Source organism: Microcaecilia unicolor, chromosome 2 (assembly GCF_901765095.1).
Source record: "Microcaecilia unicolor chromosome 2, aMicUni1.1, whole genome shotgun sequence".
NCBI classification, from domain to species: domain Eukaryota; kingdom Metazoa; phylum Chordata; class Amphibia; order Gymnophiona; family Siphonopidae; genus Microcaecilia; species Microcaecilia unicolor.
In genome coordinates this window covers 543,878,288-543,904,691 of record NC_044032.1, presented here as the reverse complement: position 1 = coordinate 543,904,691, position 26,404 = coordinate 543,878,288, and the positions used below count along the sequence as shown (strand labels likewise).

The following is a 26,404-nucleotide window of genomic DNA, read 5'->3' as shown; positions in this document are numbered from 1 at the left end:
TGCGCATCAGCTCTGGGTCCCCATGGATCCGGTACTGGGACTCGATCTTCTTGGGAATGTGGGAATTACTTAAAGGCTTGGTCCAGTTCGCCAGCAATGTCTTTTTTAGGACATGATGCATGAGCACTGTGGACGCTTCCTTAGGTGGAGAAGGATAGTCCAGGAGCTCAAACATTTCAGCCCTGGACTCGTCCTCCACAACCACCGGGAAGGGGATGGCCGTAGACATCTCCCGGACAAAGGCCTCAAAAGACATACTCTCGGGAGGAGAAAGCTGCCTTTCAGGGAAGGGAGTGGGATCAGAAGGAAGGCCATCAGACTCCTCGTCAGAGAAATATCTGATGTCCTCCTCCTCCTCCCACGAGGCCTCACCTTCGGTATCAGACACAAGTTCACGGACCTGTGTCTGAAGCCGTGCCCGGCTCGACTCCGTGGAACCACGGCCACGGTGTGAGCGTTGAGAGGTAGACTCCCTCGCCCGCACCGGCGAAGCTCCCTCCGCCGACGTCGTAGGGGAGCCTTCCTGGGAGGCGACCGCAGTCGGTACCGCAAGCGGCACCGATGTCGGAGACCTCACCCCGGGCAAGGGGCCAGCCGGCGCCTCACTCGACGGTACCGGTGGCGCAAGCACCCCCGGTACCGGAGGGGAAGGCCGCAATAGTACTCCCAGGATCTCTGGGAGAACGGCCCGGAGACTCTCGTGCAGAGCGGCTGTGGAGAAAGACATGGAAGCCGATGCAGGTGTCGATGTCAGAGTCTGTTCCGGGCGTGGAGGCTGTTTCGGGCTGTCCAAGGTGGAGCGCATCGACACCTCCTGAACAGAGGGTGAGCGGTCCTCCCAGTGCCGATGCCTACTGGGTGCCGACTCCCTCGGCGACCCAGAGCTCTCGGTACCGACGCGGGAAGGAGACCAGTGTCGATGCTTCTTTGACTTTTTCAAATGAAGCATGTCACCGGAGCTTCCCGGTACCGACGAGGAGGACGTAGAATCCAGCCGTCGCTTCCTCGGGGCCGAGGCCGAAGAAGGTCGGTCTCGGGGGGGCTGTACCGCAGGAGCCCTCAGGGTAGGGGGAGACCCACCCGAAGGCTCACCGCCACCAGCAGGGGAATGGACAGCCCTCACCTGCACTCCAGTCGAAGCACCACCGTCCGACGACATCAGCACTAGTGGAGGTCCCGGTACCGCCGACGCAGCCTTCCGATGTCTCGGCCCTGACGACGCAGAGGGTCGATGCCTCGATGCAGTCGCGGCCGAGGGCGGAGGTCTTGACGCTGTCGACGTCGACGCACTCGATACTCCCGGTGCCGATGCCGACGAAGAGCCCGAGAACCAAACGTTCCACTGGGCCAATCTTGCTACCTGAGTCCTTTTCTGTAAAAGGGCGCAAAGACTACAAGCCTGCGGGCGGTGCCCAGCCCCCAAACACTGAAGACACGACGCGTGCCTGTCAGTGAGCGAGATTACCCGGGCGCACTGGGTGCACTTCTTGAAGCCGCTGGGAGACTTCGATGACATGGGCGGAAAAATCACGCCGGCGAAATCAAAACTCATAATGGCAGTAAGGCACCAAAAAGAGGGGGAGAAAAAATTCGACCCGAGGCCTCAAAAGGGCCTACCCCGAAAACGAAAGAAAACTTAACGGGGCAAAAACTGGAAATAGAGGAAGGGGAAAAAGACTGAAAGGCTTCTTCCGAAATCCTTTTTTTTTTGTAGCGAAAAGTCAAAAAGACGCGAATGGCGTAAACACGACCGTACCGAGCGCGGACAAAAGAAGACTGATGAACACGAGCCGGTTCGGGCGGGAAGACGGCCGCGCGAAGACTAGCAAAGGCCTTTGCTAGTGAAGTTTCCGATTGGAGGGGCTGCCGTGGACGTCACCCATCAGTGAGAACAAGCAGCCTGCTTGTCCTCGGAGAAAACAGACCCCTGACATTGGGTGATTGGAAATTTAAACTGAGTCAACTACTACATTTGGAGTGTCTTACGGCATACCGTAGGGAAGGGCAGTTGCGACATACAGGGGGGTGGGCTCGATTCTAACAGTGTTTAGCACGCATTTAGGAAAGTGGGGATTCAGAGGAGAAATGTGGGCTTGGAGGGGTTGGGGGGGGAGGAAACGCGTCCCAAAGGACCACGGGTCATTCCCAAGATATGAAAGGGCTGGATGGGGAGTTGGGGGAGGGAGTAACGCATACTGTTAACGCAAAGTTTCTTTGGATATAGGATAATGCAACCAGGGGCACTGAAAATAAGATTAAGGCAAGGAGTTTATATAGATGTGAAGTTTGTACATGATGTACTAATATAGTAATTGTTTGCCCCTACGTGGGCTAGAGGGGAAAGGTTGTTGTTGTTTACTATGTGTAAGTTGGCTGTTACAAAATTACAATAATAAAAAAAATAAAAATTCACCCAATATGCCCACCAAACAGAGCTGGTAGAAGAGTACAGTGGGAATCCATCTACTCCCTCTGAAGCTAGCAGCAATGGTGGAGGGGGCAGAACCCCAAATTTGCAAGCCACACTAGCAACAGCAGTGATCATGGTCACAGGACACAGTATTTCTAGCCTGAGCTGACAGAAGCAGTTATAGTGATGGCAACAGTGTAGTGTAGAATGTGTCAGTGGTAGTCACTGAGAGGACAGGAATGGCTGACAGCCAGTCCTTAACAGTTCTAGTTTGGGCTGATGGTGGCAGTGATTGCCATGAGTTGGGGGGGGGGGAGGGGGGGGAGAAGAGAGAAAACTAACCAGCAATGCTGAGCAGCAATGGAGATTTCAATTACCTGGCTCCATGCTCTCTTCAGACAACAACTATCTGTCAAATTTTGGATTATAACACCTCCCAGCTCTTGGTGACACACCAATATGTCACAATACAATGGTTAAGAATGCTTCTCCTAAGAAATATGGTAAATTTTGCCCTAACAGCACCAAAATCCCTGGGTGTGGAGATCATTTCATAAGCATCCTACACCAGTTTTGATGCATACATGGTCAGGACAGCTTGAGTCTGAGGAATTTAAAAAGACGCCCTTGGTCAGATTGGCGTGGATTAGCCACTAGGACAGGGAGCCCCTGAGCTGTTGGTTAACTTGGATGGCATCCTATGTTAAGTGGTTTGATTTCACTTAAAACATAAGGTCCATTGGACTTGCTTTGTATACAGGTATACCAAGGGGATTATAAGTATTGCTACATAAGTAATGCCATACTGGGAAAAGACCAAGGGTCCATCGAGCCCAGCATCCTGTCCACGACAGCGGCCAATCCAGGCCAACGGCACCTGGCAAGCTTCCCAAACGTACAAACATTCTATACATGTTATTCCTGGAATTGTGGATTTTTCCCAAGTCCATTTAGTAGCGGTTTATGGACTTGTCCTTTAGGAAACCGTCCAACCCCTTTTTAAGCTCTGCTAAGCTAACCGCCTTCACCACTTTCTCCGGCAACAAATTCCAGAGTTTAATTACACGTTGGGTGAAGAAAGATTTTCTCCGATTTGTTTTAAATTTACTACACTGTAGTTTCATTGCATGCCCCCTAATCCTACTATTTTTGGAAAGCGTGAACAGATGCTTCACATCCACCTGTTCCACTCCACTCATTATTTTATATACCTCTATCATGTCTCCCCTCAGCCATTTCTTCTCCAAGCTGAATAGCCCTAGCCTCCTTAATCTTGCTTCATAGGGAAGTCGTCCCATCCCCGTTATCATTTTAGTCGCCCTTCTCTGCACCTTTTCCAATTCTACTATATCTTTCTTGAGATGCGGCGACCAGAATTGAACACAATACTGAAGGTGCGGTCGCACCATGGAGCGATACAATGGCATTATAACATCTTCACACCTGTTTTCCATACCTTTCCTAATAATACCCAACATTCTATTCGCTTTCCTAGCCGCAGTAGCACACTGAGCAGAAGGTTTCAGTGTATTATCGACGACGACACCCAGATCCTTTTCTTGGTCCGTAACTCCTAACGTGGAACCTTGCATGACGTAGCTATAATTCGGGTTCTTTTTTCCCACATGCATCACCTTGCACTTGCTCACATTAAACGTCATCTGCCATTTAGCTGCCCAGTCTCGTAAGGTCCTCTTGTAATTCTTCACAATCCTGTCGCAATTTAACAACTTTGAATAACTTTGTGTCATCAGCAAATTTAATTACCTCGCTAGTTACTCCCATCTCTAAATCATTTATAAATATATTAAAAAGCAGCGGTCCTAGCACAGACCCCTGAGGAACCCCACTAACTACCCTTCTCCATTGTGAATACTGCCCATTTAAACCCACTCTCTGTTTCCTATCCTTCAACCAGTTTTTAATCCACAATAGGACATTTCCTCCTATCCCATGACCCTCCAATTTCCTCTGTAGCCTTTCATGAGGTACCTTGTCAAACGCCTTTTGGAAATCCAGATACACAATATCAACCGGTTCCCCTTTGTCCACATGTTTGTTTACTCCTTTAAAGAATTGAAGTAAATTGGTCAGGCAAGATTTCCTCACACTAAAGCCGTGCTGACTTGGTCTCAGTAATCCATGTCCTCGGATGTGCTCTGTAATTTTGTTTTTAATAATAGCCTCTACCATTTTCCCCGGCACTGACGTCAGACTCACCGGTCTATAATTTCCCAGATCTCCCCTGGAACCTTTTTTGAAAATTGGCGTTACATTGGCCACCCTCCAATCTTCCGGTACCACGCTCGATTTTAAGGATAAATTGCATATCACTAGCAGTAGCTCCGCAAGCTCATTTTTCAGTTCTATCAGTACTCTATGATGAATACCATCCGGTCCAGGAGATTTGCTACTCTTCAGTTTGCTGAACTGCCCCATTACGTCCTCCAGGTTTACCATGAAGTCAGTAAGTTCCTCCGACTTGTCCGCTTGAAATACCATTTCCGACACCGGTATCCCACCCAAATCTTCCTCGGTGAAGACCGAAGCAAAGAATTCATTCAGTCTCTCCGCTACGTCTTTGTCTTCCTTGATTGCCCCTTTTACCCCTCGGTCATCCAGCGGCCCAACCGATTCTTTTGCCGGCTTCCTGCTTTTAATATACCGAAAAAACATTTGACTATGTTTTTTTGCCTCTAATGCTAGCTTTTTTTCGTAATCCCTCTTGGCCTTCTTTATCTGCGCCTTGCATTTGCATTGACACTCCTTATGCTGCTTCTCGTTATTTTCAGACGGTTCCTTCTTCCATTTTCTGAAGGCGTTTCTTTTAGCCCTAATAGCTTCCTTCACCTCACTTTTCAACCAGGCCGGCTGTCTTTTGGACTTCCGTCTTTCTTTTCTAATTCGCGGAATATGTATGGCCTGGGCCTCCAGGATGGTATTTTTGAACAGCGTCCACGCCTGTTGTACAGTTTTTACTCTCTCAGTTGCCCCCCTAAGTTTTTTTTACCGTTCTTCTCATTTTATCATAGTCTCCTTTTTTAAAGTTAAACGCTAACGTATTTGACTTTCTGTGTACAGTTACTTCAAGGTCGATATCAAAACTGATCATATTATGATCACTGTTATCAAGCGGCCCCAGTACCATAACATCCCTCACCAGATCATGCGCTCCACTAAGGACCAAGTCTAGAATTTTTCCTTCTCTCATCGGCTCCTGCACCAGTTGCTCCATAAAGCTGTCCTTGATTTCATCAAGGAATTGTACCTCTGTAGCGTGTCCCGATGTTACATTTACCCAGTCTATATTTGGATAATTGAAGTCACCAATTAGTATCACATTGCCCATTTTGTTCACGTCTCTGATTTTTTTTATCATTTCTGCGTCTACCTGCTCGTCCTGGCGAGGCGGACGGTAGTACACTATCACCATTTTTTTCCCTTTTATACATGGAATTTCAACCCACAATGATTCAAAGGTGTGACTTGTGTCCTGCTGAATTTGTAATCTATATGAGTCAAGGCTCTCGTTAATATACAATGCTACCCCCTCCACCAGTCCGGTCCACCCTATCACTACGATATACTTTGTACTCCGGTATGACAGTGTCCCACTGGTTATCCTCCTTCCACCAGGTCTCAGTAATGCCTATTATATCCAATTTTTCATTTAGTGCAATATATTCCAACTCTCCCATCTTATTTCTTAGACTCCTAGCATTTGCATATAGACATTTCTGAGTATGTTTGTTGTTCCTATTTGCATGATGATTAGTACCTGACACTATTGATTTGCCATCTTTTGTCTGATCTTTAGTTGTATTTAAGGGCACCTGGCCTACGGTCTGTTGTGCAACCTCACTATCCAGAAACCCTATCTTCCCTGTTTGTGAGGTATCTTTGCAAGATACCTTTTCCCGAACCATGCGCTTTTGAGCGACTGTCGGCCTTCCCCCCATTTCTAGTTTAAAAGCTGCTCTATCTCCTTTTTAAATGCCGATGCCAGCAGCCTGGTCCCACCCTGGTTAAGGTGGAGCCCATCCTTTCGGAATAGGCTCCCCCTTCCCCAGAATGTTGCCCAGTTCCTAACAAATCTAAAACCCTCCTCCCTGCACCATCGTCTCATCCACACATTGAGACTCCGGAGCTCTGCCTGTCTCTTGGGCCCTGCGTGTGGAACAGGTAGCATTTCAGAAAATGCTACCCTAGAGGATCTGGATTTGAGCTTTCTACCTAAGAGCCTAAATTTGGCTTCCAGAAACTCTCTCCCACATTTTCCTATGTCATTGGTACCCACATGTACCAAGACAGCGGACTCCTCCCCAGCTCTATCTAGAATCCTATCTAGGTGAAGTCATATTGCCCAGAAATCCTAAAATAAGCCACACTGATGTCTATCAACTCTTATATTTTTCCCACAACAGAGATCAGCCTGTGGAATACATCCTTTTGAGTTATGTCTAGCACAGCATCAATGAAAACTAGTTAAGATGATGATTAACCTTAGTGAGTCTAGCATCCAGGTAGATGAATGTACTGATACTGTAGCCCCCTCCTGAGACATGTTCTTAACCAACCAATCATTCAGATAAATTCACCCTCGATTTATGGAGGTGTGCCAATACCACAGCTAGGCACACAGAAGTGTAAAAAGAAAAGGTGGGAGGTTGACCACGGATACCAAAGACTGGAATGAAGAATCCTGAAGTGAAAATGTTTACTGATTAAAAGACATCAATAAACGTTTTCACTTCAGGATTCATCATTCCAGTGTTTGGTATCCGTGGTCAACCTCTCACCTCTTCTTTTTACACTTTTGTGTTACTGACTGTAGGCCAAAGGGCTGGGCTTGAATCTGAAGGTGATGTTTGCATATTATAGATTTAAAATATTTCTTGTGATGTGTGTGCAAGCGTCCTTTAGACTCACGGAACCTAACCAATTTCCTTGTTAAAGAAGGGGGATTATGGTGCCTAGGAAAAGCACTTTAAACTTTTCCTATATAAGACTTTTTCAAGATCTTTAGGTTTAGAATAAGATGGTGTCCTTCTGTTTTCCATGGGATAAGGAAGTACTTGGAATACAATCCATGCCCTCTACTACCTGGTGGAAAGGGCATGATTGCAGTATCCTTTAAAAGGGAGGAAAATTCCTTTTGAAAGCATTTCCTAATGAAACTCAAAGTAAATCTTGCAGGGTTTCCAATAATCTTAATTTGTATCGATTCCTTATTATGCTAAGAACTCACATGTTTGAGATTATACCGAGCCAACGATTTCTACAAAAACGTTTAGCCTTTCTCCAAAATGAAGATTCTCTGGTATTAAATAATGAGGTTATCCTTTTATTCTGGATCCAATCAAAACCCCATTCCACGTTTTGATTTGTTAGCTATCTATGGCTTCTAGGATAAGAGCAACATTCATGTTGGATGTGATGGGATTCAGGGGGCAAAGAAAATACTGCTTCTTCAGAAAACAGACGCACTTCCTTGTCTCTGCACTCAAGTATCTCTTAGGCAAGGAGGTGGTTCAATCACGTTGAAGTTTACTGCAGACAGCATCTGATATAATGAATGATGATCTCTATCTGAGACTGCTTTTTTGATTTTATCATCAAACAGATTGCCTTTCTTGTAGGGTGCATCAGCAAACCATTCATGTATATCAAATCTTAAGTCTAAAGTACACAGCCATGAAAGCCTGCAAGAACCAATTCCCATTATACAGACTCCTCCTCTTAAGCCATTAGCCACCTAAGGTTGTCATACTTCTCCTGAGAAAGAATTTGTGATATATCTTCTGTCTTGCATCAATGATTCTTTACAAACTGGTTCAAGAAAAGCTGGTAAAAAGCTATACAGAATGTGAGAACAGCATTCTTGATAAATCTTTATCCCAAGAACATTCGGAGTATTCCTCTCCAGGGCAACAAAGAGTAGGTTCTCATCTTCTTGGCCTTTCTGAGAACAGATCTGACTACCACCAACTGGAGTGGCAATTACTGATAATAAGCTATAGAGAGAAGGGGACCCCTAACATTCTCATCTGTATTTACTTTGGAATCTTATGCACAGGCTACCTTTCTTGAGGGAGCTTGAAAAACATAAGGGTGCCCAACATTTCTAGAAGTCTCTTTTACTCACTTAGAAACAGAGTAAATCTGCTGATCTGTAGAAGACAACCCCTTATTAGAAAATATTCTGTAGGGGAAGACTGAGACTGGAGCTGGTTGGCAGACAAGGTCTCTAAAAGGGCATCCCTATTCTGTTGGAGTCTAGATCTCAATCCAGATTTATGACATGATGAAGCCTCCTGCTCAGACTCAGTCAAGGAGGAAATTGAGGCAAATGACACAAATTGTGGTGCATCTCTGTATAACAGCACTGAAGTGCAGACCCAGACAGTGCATGAGTCTCTAAAATGGCTGAAACAGGCCTCAAAAGTCAATGCTGTCAGTGTTGAGGGAAGGAATTGAAGCACTCTCAATCCTCTTCCTTAGACCCTCCTCAAAGAGTGTTGGAATTGAAATGAAGGCATGATGTTGCTCTGTAGGATTACTCGAGGTGAACTAATGGCCAAAACACCTTCCATGTCAGCAATGAGTATGAATGGTTCTCTACAAGTCGGTATTAGAAAGGATAATAGCAGCCACCAATGTCTCCATGGTTCTGATATCATACACTGATGAAACCAGATGCTGATGGTTCTTAGCCTCTTCTTAAGACAGAGCATCAAAATCCTTCAATACCAGTACCAAAGAACTGGAATCCTTCGATTCATGCAGAACTTCAAAGACGAATAGTCCCAATGGCCTCTACTGATGTCTAGAGCTGATATGCCTGCGCTAGAATTACTTGAACCTAAAATGCAGCCACAAAGATCTCTCACTGAGGTCTATGACACTTGAGGCTCATGTTAAAGCACAACACATGATAGGCACAATATATAAATATTGTTTAATGATATGGTCCTGCTGTAGAATACTCAGAGATGGACACACAAATGCCCACTATGGCTTAAAGATTCCATCCATCTATCCATCATTATGTATCTGAAGGGCTGTGCAGACAAAAAAGAAACTGAGGTTGCCATGCAACAATAACATCAGTGCAGAAGTCCTGCATGTGAATGGTAGACTATGGGGGAAACCTTTACAGTACAGCTTGGTACTCAAAGCACTGCACCATGCTCTGCTGGATTAATGTCATCCAATAATAAGGATATTATATCATGCTTCTCTTCAAATAAGCAAGTTCCCAAATCCAGAGCAAAAATGGCTATCTTGAACAAGACATCACTGTGCTTTCGTTACAAATTGGAATATTTACTGCTCTGAGTACTTTCATTTACTATGTCAAAATAAAGGTTGCCAAGAGTAAGAAAGCAACATGTTAACTACAAAATAGTGATTTTAAGGATTTTATTTTAAGCTGGAATAATTATTTTTAGAGAAGTACATGGTCCATAATTGTATGGTAATGACAGTGTACTTACGGATGACCTGGATCTGGTATCCTTGCAGATTGGCTGATCCCGAGTGCTAGCAAAGCCTTAAAAAAAAAGAGAGAGAGAGAGAGAGAGAGACTAATTATATGTAAAAAGAAAAACAGTGCTCCACTTTGATGCAAGCATGATGCTAGCACGTTCTTGCCTCCATTTATCTCCGTGTCAGTTTCGCTTTCCTGTAAAGAAATGAAAAGGTGCCTTTACTTTATGGGTTGTTTCTGCATGTAAAATAAGTTTTAACTGCAGAAACAAGCTCCTATAAAATTCTACAGGTATGCACATGTAAAAGTAACAAAAATGCCTACCTTTACACAATCTGCACACAGGCAGACTTACAATGTGCATACATTCTTTATAAACCTCATACATACATACAGAGTCCAGGCATACATTTACACCTCTGAAGCAGATGTAAGTTTGTGCAAGAATATTTATCTACTGCTGGAGTCACTGTAGGAGCCTATTTTATAAAGGCACATAAGTGCCCTCTTTAAAATCAACTCATGTGTTTCTGCAAGAATGACAGTCTCAGATTCTTTTTAAAGGAATATTATTCTGCTGAGAAAGCCAAACAAGATGGATGACACCAGAGACTAAGAAACTTTTTTTTTTTAAGTATATCTAAGAAAGTATTGAAATTGGAAATCAATAGTTCCATACAAACATACTGGCTGCATACAAAGTCTCCTGAAACAATGGATGCTCACAGAGTTGCTCTGCGACTGTCACTTTTTATTTCTACATATTTCTACTAGTATGTGGTCATGAATAAAAACCAGGATACAGGCAGACCTTTATACTTATAACAGTCCAACAAAGAGCTGAGCTACAAATCAATCAGAGAATGCTGATCATTATAAATGCATATTTACATACAGATGATCACTGTGCAAGAATAATAAAAAGGGCTTCCCCCCCCCCATGGTGAAATTTAGTTTGCTGATTATAACTGATAAATCCCAAAAATCGCATCTCTCATAGGCATCCAATCACATCAGTAACTGCTGTCATGGCTAGAGCGGGAGCTTCTGCCTTTATTCCCACTTCCTGTGTCTTGCATTTTAAACCCTCTCGCAGTCAAGGGGAAAAGCACAGAGCCACTAGAGTAAAGACACAAGTTCCTTTTGCACTCTGTGCCTAGGTACGGGGACAAAAGAGTGGGGTGGGGCTCATGCTGGGGCTCGGAAAAGGCATGGCTGATGCTGTTGCTAGGGCTTCAAAAGGGGGGGGGGGGGGCTGATACTATTGACTGACCTTGAAAAAGGAGTGCTGGTGCTAGGTCTTGAATAAGAGGGAATGATATTGTAAAATTGTGTTTTGGGTCACTGAATGGAATCCATCTAAAAAGCCATTTTTTTTCATGACGTGAATACACCAATAAACTCATTTTTTCTCACCTGGGAACGCACTTAATTGTCTCAAAACCTAAGCCCCTCAAATTCCAAACAACCAACATGTAGGATCAGAAGCCCTATTATAAAGCATTTTCCAAGTGGAAAGTGAAGTTTCCCACCTGTAGGAGGTGTACTCCGAGGACAGCAGGCCAAGTATTCTCACATTTGGGTGACATCATCCAATGGAGCCCAGTGTGGACACCGACTAGTGAGATAATTGTAGAAATTTCTAGCAGCGTCCTATCGTGCATGCGCTGGTGCCTTCCTGCCCAATGAGCGAGCGCAGGTTCCATAGTCATGTAAAATAGCTAAAGAATATAACTGCAAGGGGAGGTGGGAGGGTATGTGAGAATAATTGGCCTGTTGTCCTTAGAGAACACCTGCCACAAGTGAGTAACTTTGCTTTTTCAGAGGACAAGCAGGCCATTCATATTCTCACATCTGCGAATCCCTAGCTACCAGGCTATGATAGGACAACAGGGACTCAAAACATCGAGGTCTTAAAGTCAATTAACCTGAAATGATTTACATACTAGTTGTGAAAGTGCAGCCTGGATCCAAAGAAAACTGGGCCAGTGGCCGGGAGGGGAGGGGAGGAGTTGAATTCCACAAACTGAACAAATTCTTCAGGACTGCCTGACTGAACAGGCTGTCACGTCAGGTATCCTGTTCAAGGCAGTAATCAGATGTGAATGTGTGAACAGAAGACCATGTCTCAGCTTTGCAAATCTCCTCTATGGAGGCTGACCTCAAACGGGCTACTGGCATGTTTGGGAAGAGTGCAAGATTGTGCAGGCTTACTGGCAAATGGTGGACTAGCAAGTCATCTGGTTCCCCTCTGTGGGCCCTGAAGCTCGGCGTCTGATATCATCTATTGATGCCTACCCTTGCCCTGAAAGATCAAGCAGTTCCTGCAGCGCTCGGCTGAAGAGGCATGTCCAAAAAGGCACACCAGGTCTCTTGGGAGCCCCTTGAAGCACAGAGGATGCCTTTTAACATCTGGAATCCCACTCAAAGGGACTATAACTAGTACACTGTCAGAGGGGACTCCTCCATCTCAGCCTAGAGAAGTGATTTCTCCTCAAGCAGTGGGGAAGGTAGATCATGGAATACCAGTCTCCCCTCTTACGGTGACTTTTTTTGCCTAAAGAGGTTGGATTTCCTTCTGATTTGGAAGTTGAGACTTCCTCTGTTGATCAGTTAACACTTAAAAGACAATTGGACAGTTGTATTACGGAAATGAAACTTTTTTGAGGGGGTGGTATCTCAGCTCTGCACATTCACCTCAGACCGTGTCAACGTTTTAAGGAGGTAGATGCCAGAGAACGTAAGTTATCCTCATTATACAAATGTTTGTATGAAAGTTTCTTCTTTACAGTCTATTAGTACCTCAGCTATCAAAGGTAGTCTTCTATTTACATTGTAAACTGGAGACTTCACAGAAATCCTTTAGAAGCAGGTATCTTAGGTTTCTCAAATTCCCAGTAACTCATATATTGTCAGCTGAAATAATACAGATGAGATTGTTTTGGAGAAATGTTATTATAATCGTAGATAAAAGGTCACCAATAATATTCAGGAGGGGGATTTGGCTCAGTTGGGTCCTTCAGAAAGTGATAATAGGATGGCCTTTCTGAAGGACTCCACTGATTTTATTTCTGCTAGATCCACACTCCTTGTGACCTTTCTGAATAAGAACAAATCTTTAGGAGGGATCCAAGATGGCTGACAGACAGGAAGCAGAGAACTTTGCTCTCTAGGTTTTTAAAATCTGTGAGTTTAGCCTATATTTTGTTATCAATCTCTAGTAGGGCATGCCTAAGAGAAAGGGGAAACCGAGGGGACCTCCTCTCCCTCGGACAGAGACCCCAGGATCGAGGCAAACATCTATCTCTGCTTTCTTGGCGTCTACTCCCGCGGGTGTATCCGCTGCCAGTACGAGGGAAAGTACAGGCTTGGAGAGCGATTTATCCTACTTGGTCCTACTACCCCTCCATGCCCACAAGCTACCGGGGCATTGGTACTGGAGGACGGAAGTGAAGCGCCTCCGAAGGAGAGGCAGGCCCCGATGGATAGATCAGCTATGGGAGAGAAAATGGAGGAGTTCCAGCTATTTCGGGCCCCAGCAGCTGACGGGGATCAGCAGGCAGAAACTCTGCTTTGCGTTGAGGCGATTCAGCCGTTGAAAAGACCGGCCGAAATATCGCTGAAGGCTCGTTTTCAATTATGTTTTCCCTGTCAATGCTTAGTAATATTTAAAGATTGCAAGTACATATTTTATGATGATAAACAGTTGAGTGATTCTCTTAAAGCCCGGAAGGGATCTGGATGAGTCCACGCGTCTTAGTAGGAATATAGAACTAAGTGATGCCTTGAATGTAACTAGATATTATTTCCTTTTATGCCAATTCCCTTTGGCTTTTGAATCTTGGATCTCTCATAATGTGGACTAAAGACACCAAAGTTATATTCATGTTGATAAATTTTTCTTTGTTATTCTTTTGGATTTAAAGGTGTGAATTCTAAAAAGATTGTATATCTTGATATTATTTGCAAATTATAAATAAATAATTTTAAAAAAAGGGTACATCTTTAGTTTTGCATTCTTACTTTAAGAAAATGACCTTGCTCTTCTTTGGGAAGACAAATTAAAGTTTTTCCTGAGGTCTCTAGAATTACTCAGCAACAAAGGAAGGCCTTTTGGCCCTTAGAAGTTGTGTAATAGCCTTAGGTGCTTCTTTCTTTTTCAGATTCCCCTCTAAGTGTTTTATATTTTTTCTGATAAGTGTTTTATACTTTTTCTGATTCTTTGCATTTAAAGAAATTCTTGCAGGAGCATGCTGTTAATAGTGAGGCCTTGGTTAGTTATTTTTGAGGCAGTATGATATTGAGCCTTGAGAAGTAAGATATTTATTCTTCTTTTCCTTCATATTTTTTCCCATTTTATTAGTTACTCACTATCTCCCTAAATGTGGGCTAATTCCAATATACTAAACCGCGTTCACAATCTGTTGTAAAAGTGCCCTGAGCTCCTCCTCCATCTCCAAATTAAATGGGTAGGCTAAAGCGATGTCCTTGACAAAACTGGTGAAAGAGAGATCCTCAGGAGGAGATTTACGTCTCTCTTGGGGTGGGTAGAAATCAGGAGGGACCCAAAAGATCCTCTTCCGAGAAGTGATGAGGGTCTTGACTGGGAGGAGGATCTTAGAAGAAAGCCCATGAGAGATCCCAGTCAAGACTCTTCATTGTACCTGACGTGGCTCTGTGGAACTACATCCATGCCCCAAAGGACACCAAAGTAGAGCCCTACCCTCAGCTTCTGGGGAAGCTTCTTCTCCCAACGTTGAGAGTGGTACTGCATGGGTAGATGTCGACACCCTTTGAGGTGCCGGTGCCATGGATCTCTCCACAGGCATGGTAGGAGCCTCAGGAAGAGTCTGGAGCTGATCCAGAGTTGGTGCATGCACCGTCGATGCATTATCAGAGTAAACTGGAAGCATGGATCTGTACCACTCATTGAAGGAAGGCATCGGCAAAGACAGGGGAGCAGAGACAGAGGCAGCCTGATAAGGAGTCCGTGTCAAACCGGAAGTGGGAGCCTGGCTGCTCAGAAACTTTCACACTGTCACCCTACCAAAGAGGGGGAACGCTCCTCCCAGTGCTTCTTGGGTACTGGTGATGCCGATGTCCCTGTGCTCCTGGCACCGTGCATCAAAGAGGACCAATGCTTTTGCTTCTTAGGCTTCCCCCGATACTCTGCATTGTGGTCCTTCAGTGCCAAGGACAACACTGAACCCACATGTGCCATTAATGTTGGGTCCAATTTTGACCAGTCCCAGGGCCTACTTTCAGGGCTCAATGTTGACAGAGGTGAAGACCTCCTCAATGCAAGTGCACTGCCAGTGGTAGTCAAAGTCTGAGCAGCCATCGAGGTCAATGCTTCTGGTGCTGATGTCAATGGATCAGCCTTTGAAGAGCTAAAAAGTCTCTCCTGCAGGATCTACCATTCCCTCTGTGGCTACAACAGCATTTATAAACAGAGAGAACATGAGTTAGGCTCATAGTCAGGTCCAAGAATGCAGCTCAGTCACGGAAATCACCCAGTTACATTGGGCGCACCTTTTGAAGCCACTGGGGATCTTCTTAGATGTTGAAAAAAGAATCACGACCAAATTAAACTCCTGAATTATGAACTGTAAAAAGGGGCAGTGTTCAAATTGAGGTTGGTGCTCCCAACTAAGTGGGCCTAGCAACTCGTGAAAAAGAAAGGAAACTTGAAGAACTGAAAATACTAAAAACTAAAAGGAAAGAAAATAAAATACATATTAAGGATAAAAGAATTGCAAAAGGGACAAAAATACCCGCATGGGAACACTGCAATAGTTGAGAAAAAAAAAAGACACGTCCTCCCTGCTCCATGCAAAAACAAGGACTAAGGAACCTGCACGTGAATATTGAAGTATTTGAATGAAGTTTTTCAATATTTGTTGAATTAAAAAGATTAATTTCAACTGTAACTTAAGATTTGGACTAATGATGAATCTTGGCTTTGAAGTAATAAGTAATAACTGATATGGTAACTAAGTTTTTTATTTTATTTTTGTTACATTTGTACCCCCCCCCCCTTTCCCACTCATGGCAGGCTCAATGCGGCAGGCAATGGAGGGTTAAGTGACTTGCCCAAAGTCACAAGGAGCTGCCTGTGCCGGGAATCGAACTCAGTTCCTCAGGACCAAAGTCCACCACCCTAACCAGTAGGGTGGTTAGCCTCTAAGTTAAGCCTCTAAGGTTCAACTTATAGTTAAATTGATACTTTCAGAAGGAGAAGTGTTCTTCTAAAAGTCTTGAAGAGGCTTTATACTGTTTATCCATGTTGGCACGAATGATACTGCTAGGTATATTACTGAACATACCAAACGGGACTTCATGGCCTTGGGTCAGAGGGTGAAGCACCTAGGTGCACAGGTGGTGTTCTCATTGATCCTCCCTGTTGAAGGTAAAGGCCGAATGAAAGAAGCTCACATCCTGGAGTTAAATGTGTGGCTGCGAGGACAGTGTCAACGTGAGCACTTTGGTTTCCTACACCATGGGATGACTTTCCAAGAGCTACCAAGAACTGATGGTGTCCATCTATCAAGGAAGGGATGTAGTGTCTTCAGCAACAGACTGGCTAAAGAACTAAAGAGGGCTTTAAACTAAACTTGCTGAGGATGGGTGAAAAAGGCCCCAAAGCCATAAATAACCCCTCAGGAAGGTAGGACATTGAATGCCCCTATACAAGAGCCTGGTATACCAGTGCCCACAGTATGGGAAAAAAACTTCTACATCTAAAGGCAACAATGATAGAAGCAGACTTAGATTTAGTGGCGGTCATGGCTATAATCTATTCAGGAAGGACAGGGTAGGAAAAAAAGGGTGGAGGAGTGGCATTATATGCTAAGAATAATATTAAAGTGACAGAACTACAGGACACATAAGGTACGGAAGAAGCACTGTGGGTTAAACTTGAAAGAGGGAAAAGAACAAGTATTTACACCAGAGTAATATACAGGTCACCTTCATAGTCAGAAGAAGTAGACAGAGACTTAATTGAAGACATTCACAGGATGGCTAGGAAGGGAGAAGTGCTACTGATAGGTGATTTTAATATGCCAGATGTCAATTGGGGCATCCCTGCTGCAGGGTCATCCAGAAGCAAAGGTATCTTGGATTCCCTACAGGAAGAATTGTTTCAGCAGTGGGTAAGAGAACCGAAGCAGGACGGAGTTATTCTGCACCTGGTGCTTAGAAACGAAGAGAATGTTTCTGAGGTCACGGTAGTAAATCAACTGGCATCTAGTGATCACTGAATGGTGTGATTCAATATTAAGACAGAGGAAAGGGCTTATTCAAGATTGACGGGCCTGGATTTCAAAAGAACCAACTTTGCTGAGATGGAGGAATTTCTCAAGAAAGAGTTAGTAGGACAGGAACAGCTGAAGGAAGTAGAACAGCAGTGGACAAGACTGAAAGGAGCTATTTTAAAGGCAACTAACCTTTATGTTAATAAATTACATAAAGGAAAGAGGAAAAGAAGGCCGCGCTGTTCTCAAACATAGTAGCTGAAAAGGTAAGGGAGAGGAAGTTAGCCTTCATACGTTATGAGATGACTCAGAAAGAAGAGGACAGGCGAGAATAACTGGATAAGCTAAGAGAAGCTGGAAAAGCTGTCAGGAAAGCAAAGAGGCAAATGGCAGAAAAGATAGCTAATACGGTAAAATTGGTGATAGGACTTTTTCAGATATGTAAGCAACAGGAGGAAGTGCCATAATAGCATTATGAGGCTTAAAGCTGAGGGGAGGAACACGTGGAAGCCGCATTGAGCCTGCCATGAGTGGGAAAGCGCGGGGTACAAATGTAACAAAAAAAAAAAATTTGAACTGCTTAACAACTGTTTCTGTTCTGTGTGCACGGATGAAAGGCTGGGGGTAGGACCGCAGAAAACAAATACAAATTGGGATGGATGTATGGTAAACCAAGACCCGTTCCCAGAGGACTTTGGTCGTGAGGAGCTATCTAAAATAAAAGTAGACAAAGCGATGGGGCCTAATGGGATACATCTGAGGGTACTCAAGGAACTTGGTGAAGTTCTGGCAGCTCCGCTGATGGACCTCTTCAGTGCTTCCTTAGAGTCTGGAGTGGTCCTGGAGGACTGGAGAAGTGCGGATGTGGTCCCTTTGCACAAGAGTGGAAGTAAGGAGATGGTTGGTAATTACAGACCAGTCAGTCTGACCTCGGTGGTGAGTAAACTAATGGAAACGCTTTTAAAGCACAAGATTGTGAGGTTTCTCGAATTGAAATGGAACGCAGGACCAGAGGAAGCATGGCTTCACGTCAGATTAATCTGATTGATTTCTTTGACTGGGTGACCAAATAGTTGGACATGGGAGGGGCGCTAGATGTAGTGTACTTAGATTTCAGAAAAGCCTTTGACACGGTTCCGCAGAAGCAACTCATAAATAAACTGAATGCCCTTGGTATAGGATCTACAGTAACTGACAGGGTTAAAAATTGGTTCAACATAAGGAGACAGAGGGTAGTGGTAAATGGAGCTTGCTCTGAAGAAAGGGATGTTATCAGTAGAATACCGCAGGGATCGGTCCTAGGGCTGGCTCTTTTTAATATCTTTGTGAGTAATATTGCGGAACAGCTTTCAGGTAAGGTTTGTCTCTTTGTGGATGATACCAAACTCTGCAACAGAGTGGACACCCCGGAAGTTGTGGATGACACGAGGAAGGACCTAGCGAAACTTGAGAAATAGTCCAATATTTGGCAACTAAGATTTAATGCTAAAAAATGCAGGGTCATGCACTTCGGTCACAAGACTCCAAGGGAATGATACAATATAGGGGGTGAAGTGCTTCTGTGCTTCTGTGTATAAAGAAAAAGCGGGACTTGGGGGCAATTGTGTCTGATGATCTTAAAGTTTCCAAACAGGTAGAAAAAGCAACAGTTATAGCCAGAAGGATGGTTGGGTGCATAAGGAGAGGGATGACCAGCAGGAACAAAGAGGTGATAGTGCCCTGGTGTAAATCTCTGCTGAGGCCCCATTTAGAGTACTGTGTGAAATTCTGGAGGCCACACCTACAGAAGGATATAAACAGGATGGAGTCGGTCCAGAGGGAGGCTACAAAAATGGTAAGTGGTCTTGGACATAAAACATATAGGGAGAGGCTTATGAAGCTCAACATGTATATGCTGGAAGAGAGGAGAGAGAGAGAGAGGAGATATGATAGAGATATTTTAATATTTCAGAATGGGTGGTGGAAGCATGGAATGGCCTCCTGGTGGGGGTCGTGGAGACTAGGACTGTGTCAGAATTTAAGAAAGCGTGGGACAAGCACATAGGATCTCTTAGGAAAAGGGAGAGTTAGTGGTTACAGAGGATGGGCAGACTGGATGGGCCATTTGGGCCTTTATCTGCCATCATCATGCTTCTATAAAATAGACATGCCTTTTATTTTGGTTTAGTTTATTTTGTAAATAGATATCCTATTAAAAATGTATATGCAACATGGACTGTGGAAGAAAGGAAGGAGAGCTCTTCTCCAGAGCTGCTATCTTTTTATTTTTATTATTGTATATTTATTGAATTTTAAACAATAAACCAAGAAATACATTTGTACAGAAAAGTGATAGCAAAGGAAATAAAAAGCAAATAAAAATTTTCTATATCTCCAAAGAAAAGAAAATTAAAATTCACTCAAGTCCACAAAAATTAGATCCATGACTTAAGGAGAGGATAAAAAGATAAAATATCAAAACATTAAGGGGTCTGTTTACGAAGCAGCACTAGCAGCTGTCCATGTGCTAGTGCCGACACGTCCCATTCAAAGTAATCACTGAAAGCAGGGTCATGCACTTGGGTTACAAGAATCCACTTGGGTTACAAAAATCCAAGGGAACACTATAACATAGGGGTGAAGTGCTTATGTGTACGAAAGAAGAGTGAGACTTGGGGGTGATTGTGTCTGATGCCCTTAAAGTTTCCAAAGAGGTGGAAAAAGCAATGGTCATAGCCAGAAGGATGCTTGGGTGATAAGGAGAGGGATGACCAGCAGGAACAAAGAGGTGATAGTGCCCTGTGTGTAGTTCTGGAGACCATACTTATAGAAAAGATATAAACAGGATGGAGTCAGTCCATAGGGCGGCTTCAAAATTGGTAAGAAGTCTCAGTCATAAAACATATAGGGACAGGCTCATGAACCTCAACATGTATACGCTGAAAGAGAGGCGGAAGAGAGGGGATATGATAGAGACATTTAAATACCTCAGTGGCGTTAATGTACAGGAGGTGAGCCTTTTTCAAATGAAGGAAAACTCTGGAATGAGGGGGCATACGATGAAGTTAAGAGGAAACAGGCTTAGGTGGAATACAAGAAAACACTCTTTCACGGAAAGGGTGGTGGATGTGAGGAATGGCCTTCCGGTGAAGGTTGTAGAGACGAGGACTTTGTCAGAATTTAGGAAACCATGGGACAAACATGTGGGATTCCTTAGGAAAAGGAACAGTTAGTGGTTACTGAGGATGGGCAGACTGAATGGGCCATTTGGCTCTTATCTGCCGTCATGTTTCTATGTTTTTACTCGGGAAAACCTCAGATAAGCTGCATTGGCAACATCTAAAAATATACTAGCTGAAAACTGAAATGAGAGTATACCTCACCAAGGACTATGACGATTATATATGTTGTAAATAAATTAAAGAAACAGTATTGGTAATTGGTTATCCTGACAAAACTTTGTACCAAGCAATGGATCAGGCTCTCTAGACTTTTTTTTTTTTTATAATTTAACTTTAATAGATCAAAACTTTACTATGTCAAGGTTCAATATTTTTGTCTTTTTCGTTGGTGAAATTAAAATTTTCCATGTATTGTAAGTATACTTTAGTCATAAAATAGAGAAGAAATGTACAATCATTTCTCACCTGGTTGCAGGTATCAGCTAATGAATGTAATGCTTCTGAGAACATGCTTGCAGAACCTGTGTAAACCCAAGCAAGGAGTTTAAAGAAGAAGTTCAACCCATTTCTGAAAGAGAATGAGAGAAATGATAACATTAGCTTGTTTTCACTATAACCAATAAAAATTATCTTTCTTTGATAGCAGACTTAACAAAGGTATTGGTTCATAAACAATACCTTATACACATAAACCCCATAACAACCAGCTACATAGTAACATAGTAGATGATGGCAGAAAAAGACCTACACGGTCCATCCAGTCTGCCCAAGATAAACTCATATGTGTATACCTTACCTTGATTTGTACCTGTCTTTTTCAGGGCACAGACCGTATAAGTCTGCCCAGCAGTATTCCCCGCCTCCCAACCACCAGTCCCGTCTCCCATCACCGGCTCTGGCACAGACCGTATAAGTCTGCCCTCCACTATCCACACCTCCCAACCACCAACCCCTCTTCCCCCCACCTGCTCTGCCACCCAATTTTAGCTAAGGTTCTGATGATCCATTCCTTCTGCACAGGATTCCTTTATGCATATCCCACGCATGTTTGAATTCCATTATCGTTTTCATCTCCACCACCTCCCGTAGGAGGGCATTCCAAGCATCCACCACCCTCTCCGTGAAAAAATACTTCCTGACATCTTTCCTGAGTCTGCCCCCCTTCAATCTCATTTCATGTCCTCTCGTTTTACCGCCTTCGCATCTCCGGAAAAGATTCGTTTGCGGATTAATACCTTTCAAATATTTGAACGTCTGTATCATATCACCCCTGTTCCTCCTTTCCTCCAGGGTATACATGTTCAGGTCAGCAAGTCTCTCTTCATATGTCTTGGAACGCAAATCCCATACCATTCTCGTAGCTTTTCTTTGCACCGCTTCCATTTTTTTAACATCCTTCGCAAGGTACAGCCTCCAAAACTGAACACAATACTCCAGGTGGGGCTTCACCAACGTCTTATACAGGGGCATTAAAACCTCCTTTTTTCTGCTGGTCACACCTCTCTCTATACAGCCTAGCAATCTTCTAGCTACGGCCACCGCCTTGTCGCACTGTTTCGTTGCCTTCAGGTCCTCAAATACTATCACCCCAAGATCCCTCTCCCCGCCTAACACATATGCCTCCCTTGGATTTCTACTCCCTAAGTGCATCACTTTGCATTTCTTCGCATTGAATTTTAATTGCCAAACCTTAGACCATTCTTCCAGCTTCTTCAGATCTTTTTTCATGTTTTCCACTCCCTCCGGGGTGTCCACTCTGTTGCAAATCTTGGTGTCATCCGCAAAAAGGCAAACTTTACCTTGTAACCCTTCGGTAATGTCACTCACAAATATATTGAACAGAATCGGCCCCAGCACTGATCCCTGAGGCACTCCACTACTCACCTTTCCCTCCTCCGAGCGAACTCCATTCACCACCACCCTCTGGCGTCTGCCCGTCAACCAGTTCCTAATCCAGTTTACCACTTTGGGTCCTATCTTCAGCCCATCTAGTTTATTCAAGAGCCTCCTGTGGGGAACCGTGTCAAAAGCCTTGCTGAAATCTAAGTAGATTACGTCCATAGCACGTCCTTGATTTAATTCTCCTGTCACCCAGTCAAAGAATTCAATGAGATTCGTTTGGCACGATTTCCCTTTGGTGAAACCATGTTGTCTCGGATCTTGCAACTTATTGGCTTCCAGGAAATTCACTATCCTTTCCTTCAGCATCGTTTCCATTACTTTTCCAATAACCGAAGTGAGGCTTACCCGCCTGTAGTTTCCAGCTTCTTCCCTATCACCACTTTTGTGAAGAGGGACCACCTCCACCGTTCTCCAATCCCTTGGAACCTCTCCCGTCTCCAAGGATTTATTAAACAAATCTTTAAGAGGACCCGCCAGAACCTCTCTGAGCTCCCTCAGTATTCTGGGGTGGATCCCGTCCGGTCCCATGGCTTTGTCCACCTTTAGCTTTCCAAGTTGTTGATACACACTCTCTTCCGTGAACGGTGCTTTATCCACTCCATTCTCAGGTGTACTTTTGCCAGTCCCTCGCAGTCCTTCTCCAGGATTTTCTTCAGTGAAAACAGAACAAAAGTATCTACTTAGCAAATTGGCTTTTTCTTCATCATTATCTACATAGTGTTTCGCTGTATCTTTTAGTCTTACAATTCCCTTTTTTGTCTTTCTCCTTTCACTAATATACCTGAAGAAGTTTTTGTCTCCCCTTCTTACATTTCTAGCCATTTGATCTTCCGCTTGCGCCTTCGCCAGACGTACCTCTCTCTTGGCTTCTTTCAGTTTCATCCGGTATTCCTCCCCGTGTTCCTCTTCTTGAGATTTTCTATATTTCTGGAACGCTAACTCTTTAATCTTTATTTTCTCAGCCACTTGCTTGGAGAACCATATCGGTTTCCTTTTTCTCTTGCTTTTATTTACTCTCCTTACATAACGGTCTGTGGCCCTATTTATTACTTCTTTCAGCCTGGACCACTGTCCTTCCACTTCTCGTACGTCCTCCCAGCCCATCAGCTCCTTCCTCAGGTATTCCCCCATTTTATTGAAGTCAGCTCGCTTGAAATCCAGGACTTTGAGTTTAGAGTGGCCGCCCTCCACTTCAGCTGTCAAATCAAACCAAACCGTTTGATGGTCACTGCTTCCCAGGTGTGCACCCACTCGGACATTTGACACACTATCCCCATTTGTGAGCACCAGATCCAACGTTGCTCCCTCCCTTGTGGGCTCCGTCACAATTTGTCTGAGCAGAGCACTTTGGAAAGCATCTACAATCTCTCTACTTCTTTCTGATTTCGCAGATGGAACCTTCCAATCTACATCCGGCAGATTAAAATCTCCCAACAACAGCACCTCTCTTTTCTTCCCCAACTTTTGAATATCAGCGATCAGATCTTTATCTAGTTCCTCCAATTGTGTCGGGGGGTCTGTAGACAACGCCCACGTGGACAGAGGTTCTATCCTCTCTTTTTAAGGTGATCCATATCGCTTCTTCCTTTCCCCAGTTCCCTGTCATTTCAGTCGCTGCGATATCATTTCTCACATACAGAGCTACTCCTCCACCTTTACGCCCCTCTCTATCCTTCCTAAAAAGATTATAGCCTGGTATGTTTACATCCCATTCATGGTAACCATTGAGCCATGTCTCTGTGACTGCAACTATGTCCAAGTCTGCGTCCAACATCAGGGCTTGAAGGTCATGAATTTTATTGCTTAGACTGTGAGCATTTGTGGTCATTGCTTTCCATCTATATTTCCTAGTATATGTTTCGGTTTTAGTGATTTGGGGGTGTCTTTTCTCTTTGGGTACCTTCTCATCTTTTTGTTCCACCTTCCTTGCTTTTTCTTTTGCCTCAGTTTTATTTTTAGGAACATTACAGTGCTGTAGTGGAGCAAAAGAATTTTATAGTGGCAACACTTGTGCGGGTGGATGCTTCTGTGTCACATGACGAAGTCTGCCTGAGCCTACTGTGAACCATCTGTTCTTATGTGGTTTTATTCTTTGAGGCATTGGTGAGAAGTTATTCTGTGCAGTCCTAGAAGTTGTTTTAATTGCATCCAATTTTTGCATTACTTTACAGAGCTCTTGTTTTAAACTAGATATCTTAAGACAGATAGGACAAGCTTTAAGTCTCCAGATGATTGGCCTTGAAACTAAAGCACCACAATTATTGCAGAGAATAAAAAAAGTCATCCTGATTGGTTAAAATGGGTATGAACAGGTGTACTATGTTGGAGTTAACAGCCTGCAAGACTGCCTGTGTACGATTGAGGAGTAAAGTTAATGAGGTTTGGTTTGTCTATAAAGGAGTGGAAAACCCTGGGGTGGGTGGGATTATAAGTCCCAATGTGTCAGCTAAGTGCTGTTGTCAAGGGAATTCTCTAGCTGAATGGACCAAAATGGTACAGTCTGATCAAAGCTCCACCTGTGCAATGTAAATACAACAAAAGCTGATGGGGGAGGGGAGGGGTTCTATGGACACACACACTATGGAAAGAGAAAAAAATGACCAAAAAAAAAGATGACCAACCTGGTACTTAGTAAGACACCTCTGTGAGGTCAGATATTTTGGTTTGGATGGGTTTCCCAAATATAACAAATCTTTTTCAGATGTTTAGCTTCTCTGCCACAGTAAAATCAGATTCTACTAAACAGGAGATTTCATTTCAGGCAAAATATAAGTGCAATATCCTTAGGTCCCTGAGTGAAGAGAAGATGCTACACACTCTACAGCACATTGTCAACTCAGGATTAAAATGGTGGGTCATACTGAGATGGGAAGGAGCTGTAATGGAATAAATTAAAATGGAAAATAAAGAAACCCTACTATTAGATATTTTTGAAGAAAAAGCAGAACAATTTTCCCCCAGTTTGGTGGCTCTCTTCTTTAGATCCACTACATCTCTCTAGTCAGATAGTTTGCATAGACCAACCAAAAGAAACCAATTACTCATGTGGAGCATTTTCAAATATCTAGGGGTCTATTTGGATCAGTGTCTCTCCTTTGAAATTCAGACAGATATCAAAACAGTGGTGAAAAAGTGCTTTTTTCACCCTCCGTCAATTTAAGGCAATACAACATTATTTAAAAGTGCTTCCCAATGTGGTCATGACCCCATTACTGCAGACAAATAAAACTGTACGACCCCCTGGAAGTGCAGAATAACAACGCACCTAGGGAGAGCGCATCTAATTGTGACCCCAAAGGAAAGTTTTGTGACCCCATTTGGGGTCCCGACCCACAGTTTGGGAAGTTCTGATTTAAACCAAGCTTCCCAACTGACTTCATGCCTCAGTGATTTCACAACTACATTACTGTGCTGTCATCTACTCTGGTATTCGTATACACCTAACCAAGAGTCTGCAGACTGTGCAAATACTCCAGTATCATTGGCTCCCTATTCTTTACAGCAGCCATTCCCAACCCAATTCTCAGGGCATACCTAGTCCCATCCGATTTTCAGGATATCCACAAAGAATATTCATGAGTTAGATTTGCATGCAAACCTCTCACAAGCATATTCATTGTGGATATCAATACCTGATGGAACTAGGTGAGCCCCGAGGACTGGATTGGGAATGGCCACTTTATAAGGTTCAATTTAAAATTCTCACACAAAGTACTACATAGAGATATGCTACCTTATCTCTCGTCACTGGTTATCTCTCACATCCCAGCCAGAACTCTATGATTGTTATACAACGGCCACCTATCTATTCCACCAGTCTTTCATGCCCACTTAGATTCTACCCAGCAATCTGCCTTTTGTTGCACCTTCCTTATGGAACTCACTCTCACAGGCACTATGGTCTGAACCCTCTTTTTTCAAAATTTAAAGCTGAATGTAGTAGCATGGTTGGTGGCCAGACATGAGCCTTTACAGATAAAGGCAGCAGACAGTATAAACCAGAAGAAACTACAAGACTTCACTTGTATACTATAATCTCCCACTTTAATCTGTCTTCAAACACTGCAGTCATAAGCTTGGACTCTCCTGGAGCACCCCTTCTTTCTTCCCCAGGTATATCTTCAAACACTGCTACCTGTTTTTAGAATCTCTCTTGGCGCACCCACTCTTCCTGTTCTGGGCCTCC

At 43.8% G+C, this 26,404-nt stretch overlaps 1 protein-coding gene across 2 annotated transcripts in view; it reads right to left on the bottom strand.

The window, feature by feature from the left end:
- The window catches only part of SLC30A9 (solute carrier family 30 member 9), a 257,679-nt gene that overhangs the window by 102,935 nt on the left and 128,340 nt on the right, over nt 1–26,404 (bottom strand). For both annotated transcript variants that reach the window (XM_030191340.1, XM_030191341.1), the window contains exons 9-10: nt 20,782–20,884; nt 9,907–9,962 (exon numbers count right to left, since the gene is read on the bottom strand). In XM_030191340.1, coding sequence (XP_030047200.1) covers nt 9,907–9,962; nt 20,782–20,884 — 159 coding nt within the window. The remainder of the gene's footprint in view (nt 1–9,906; nt 9,963–20,781; nt 20,885–26,404) is intronic.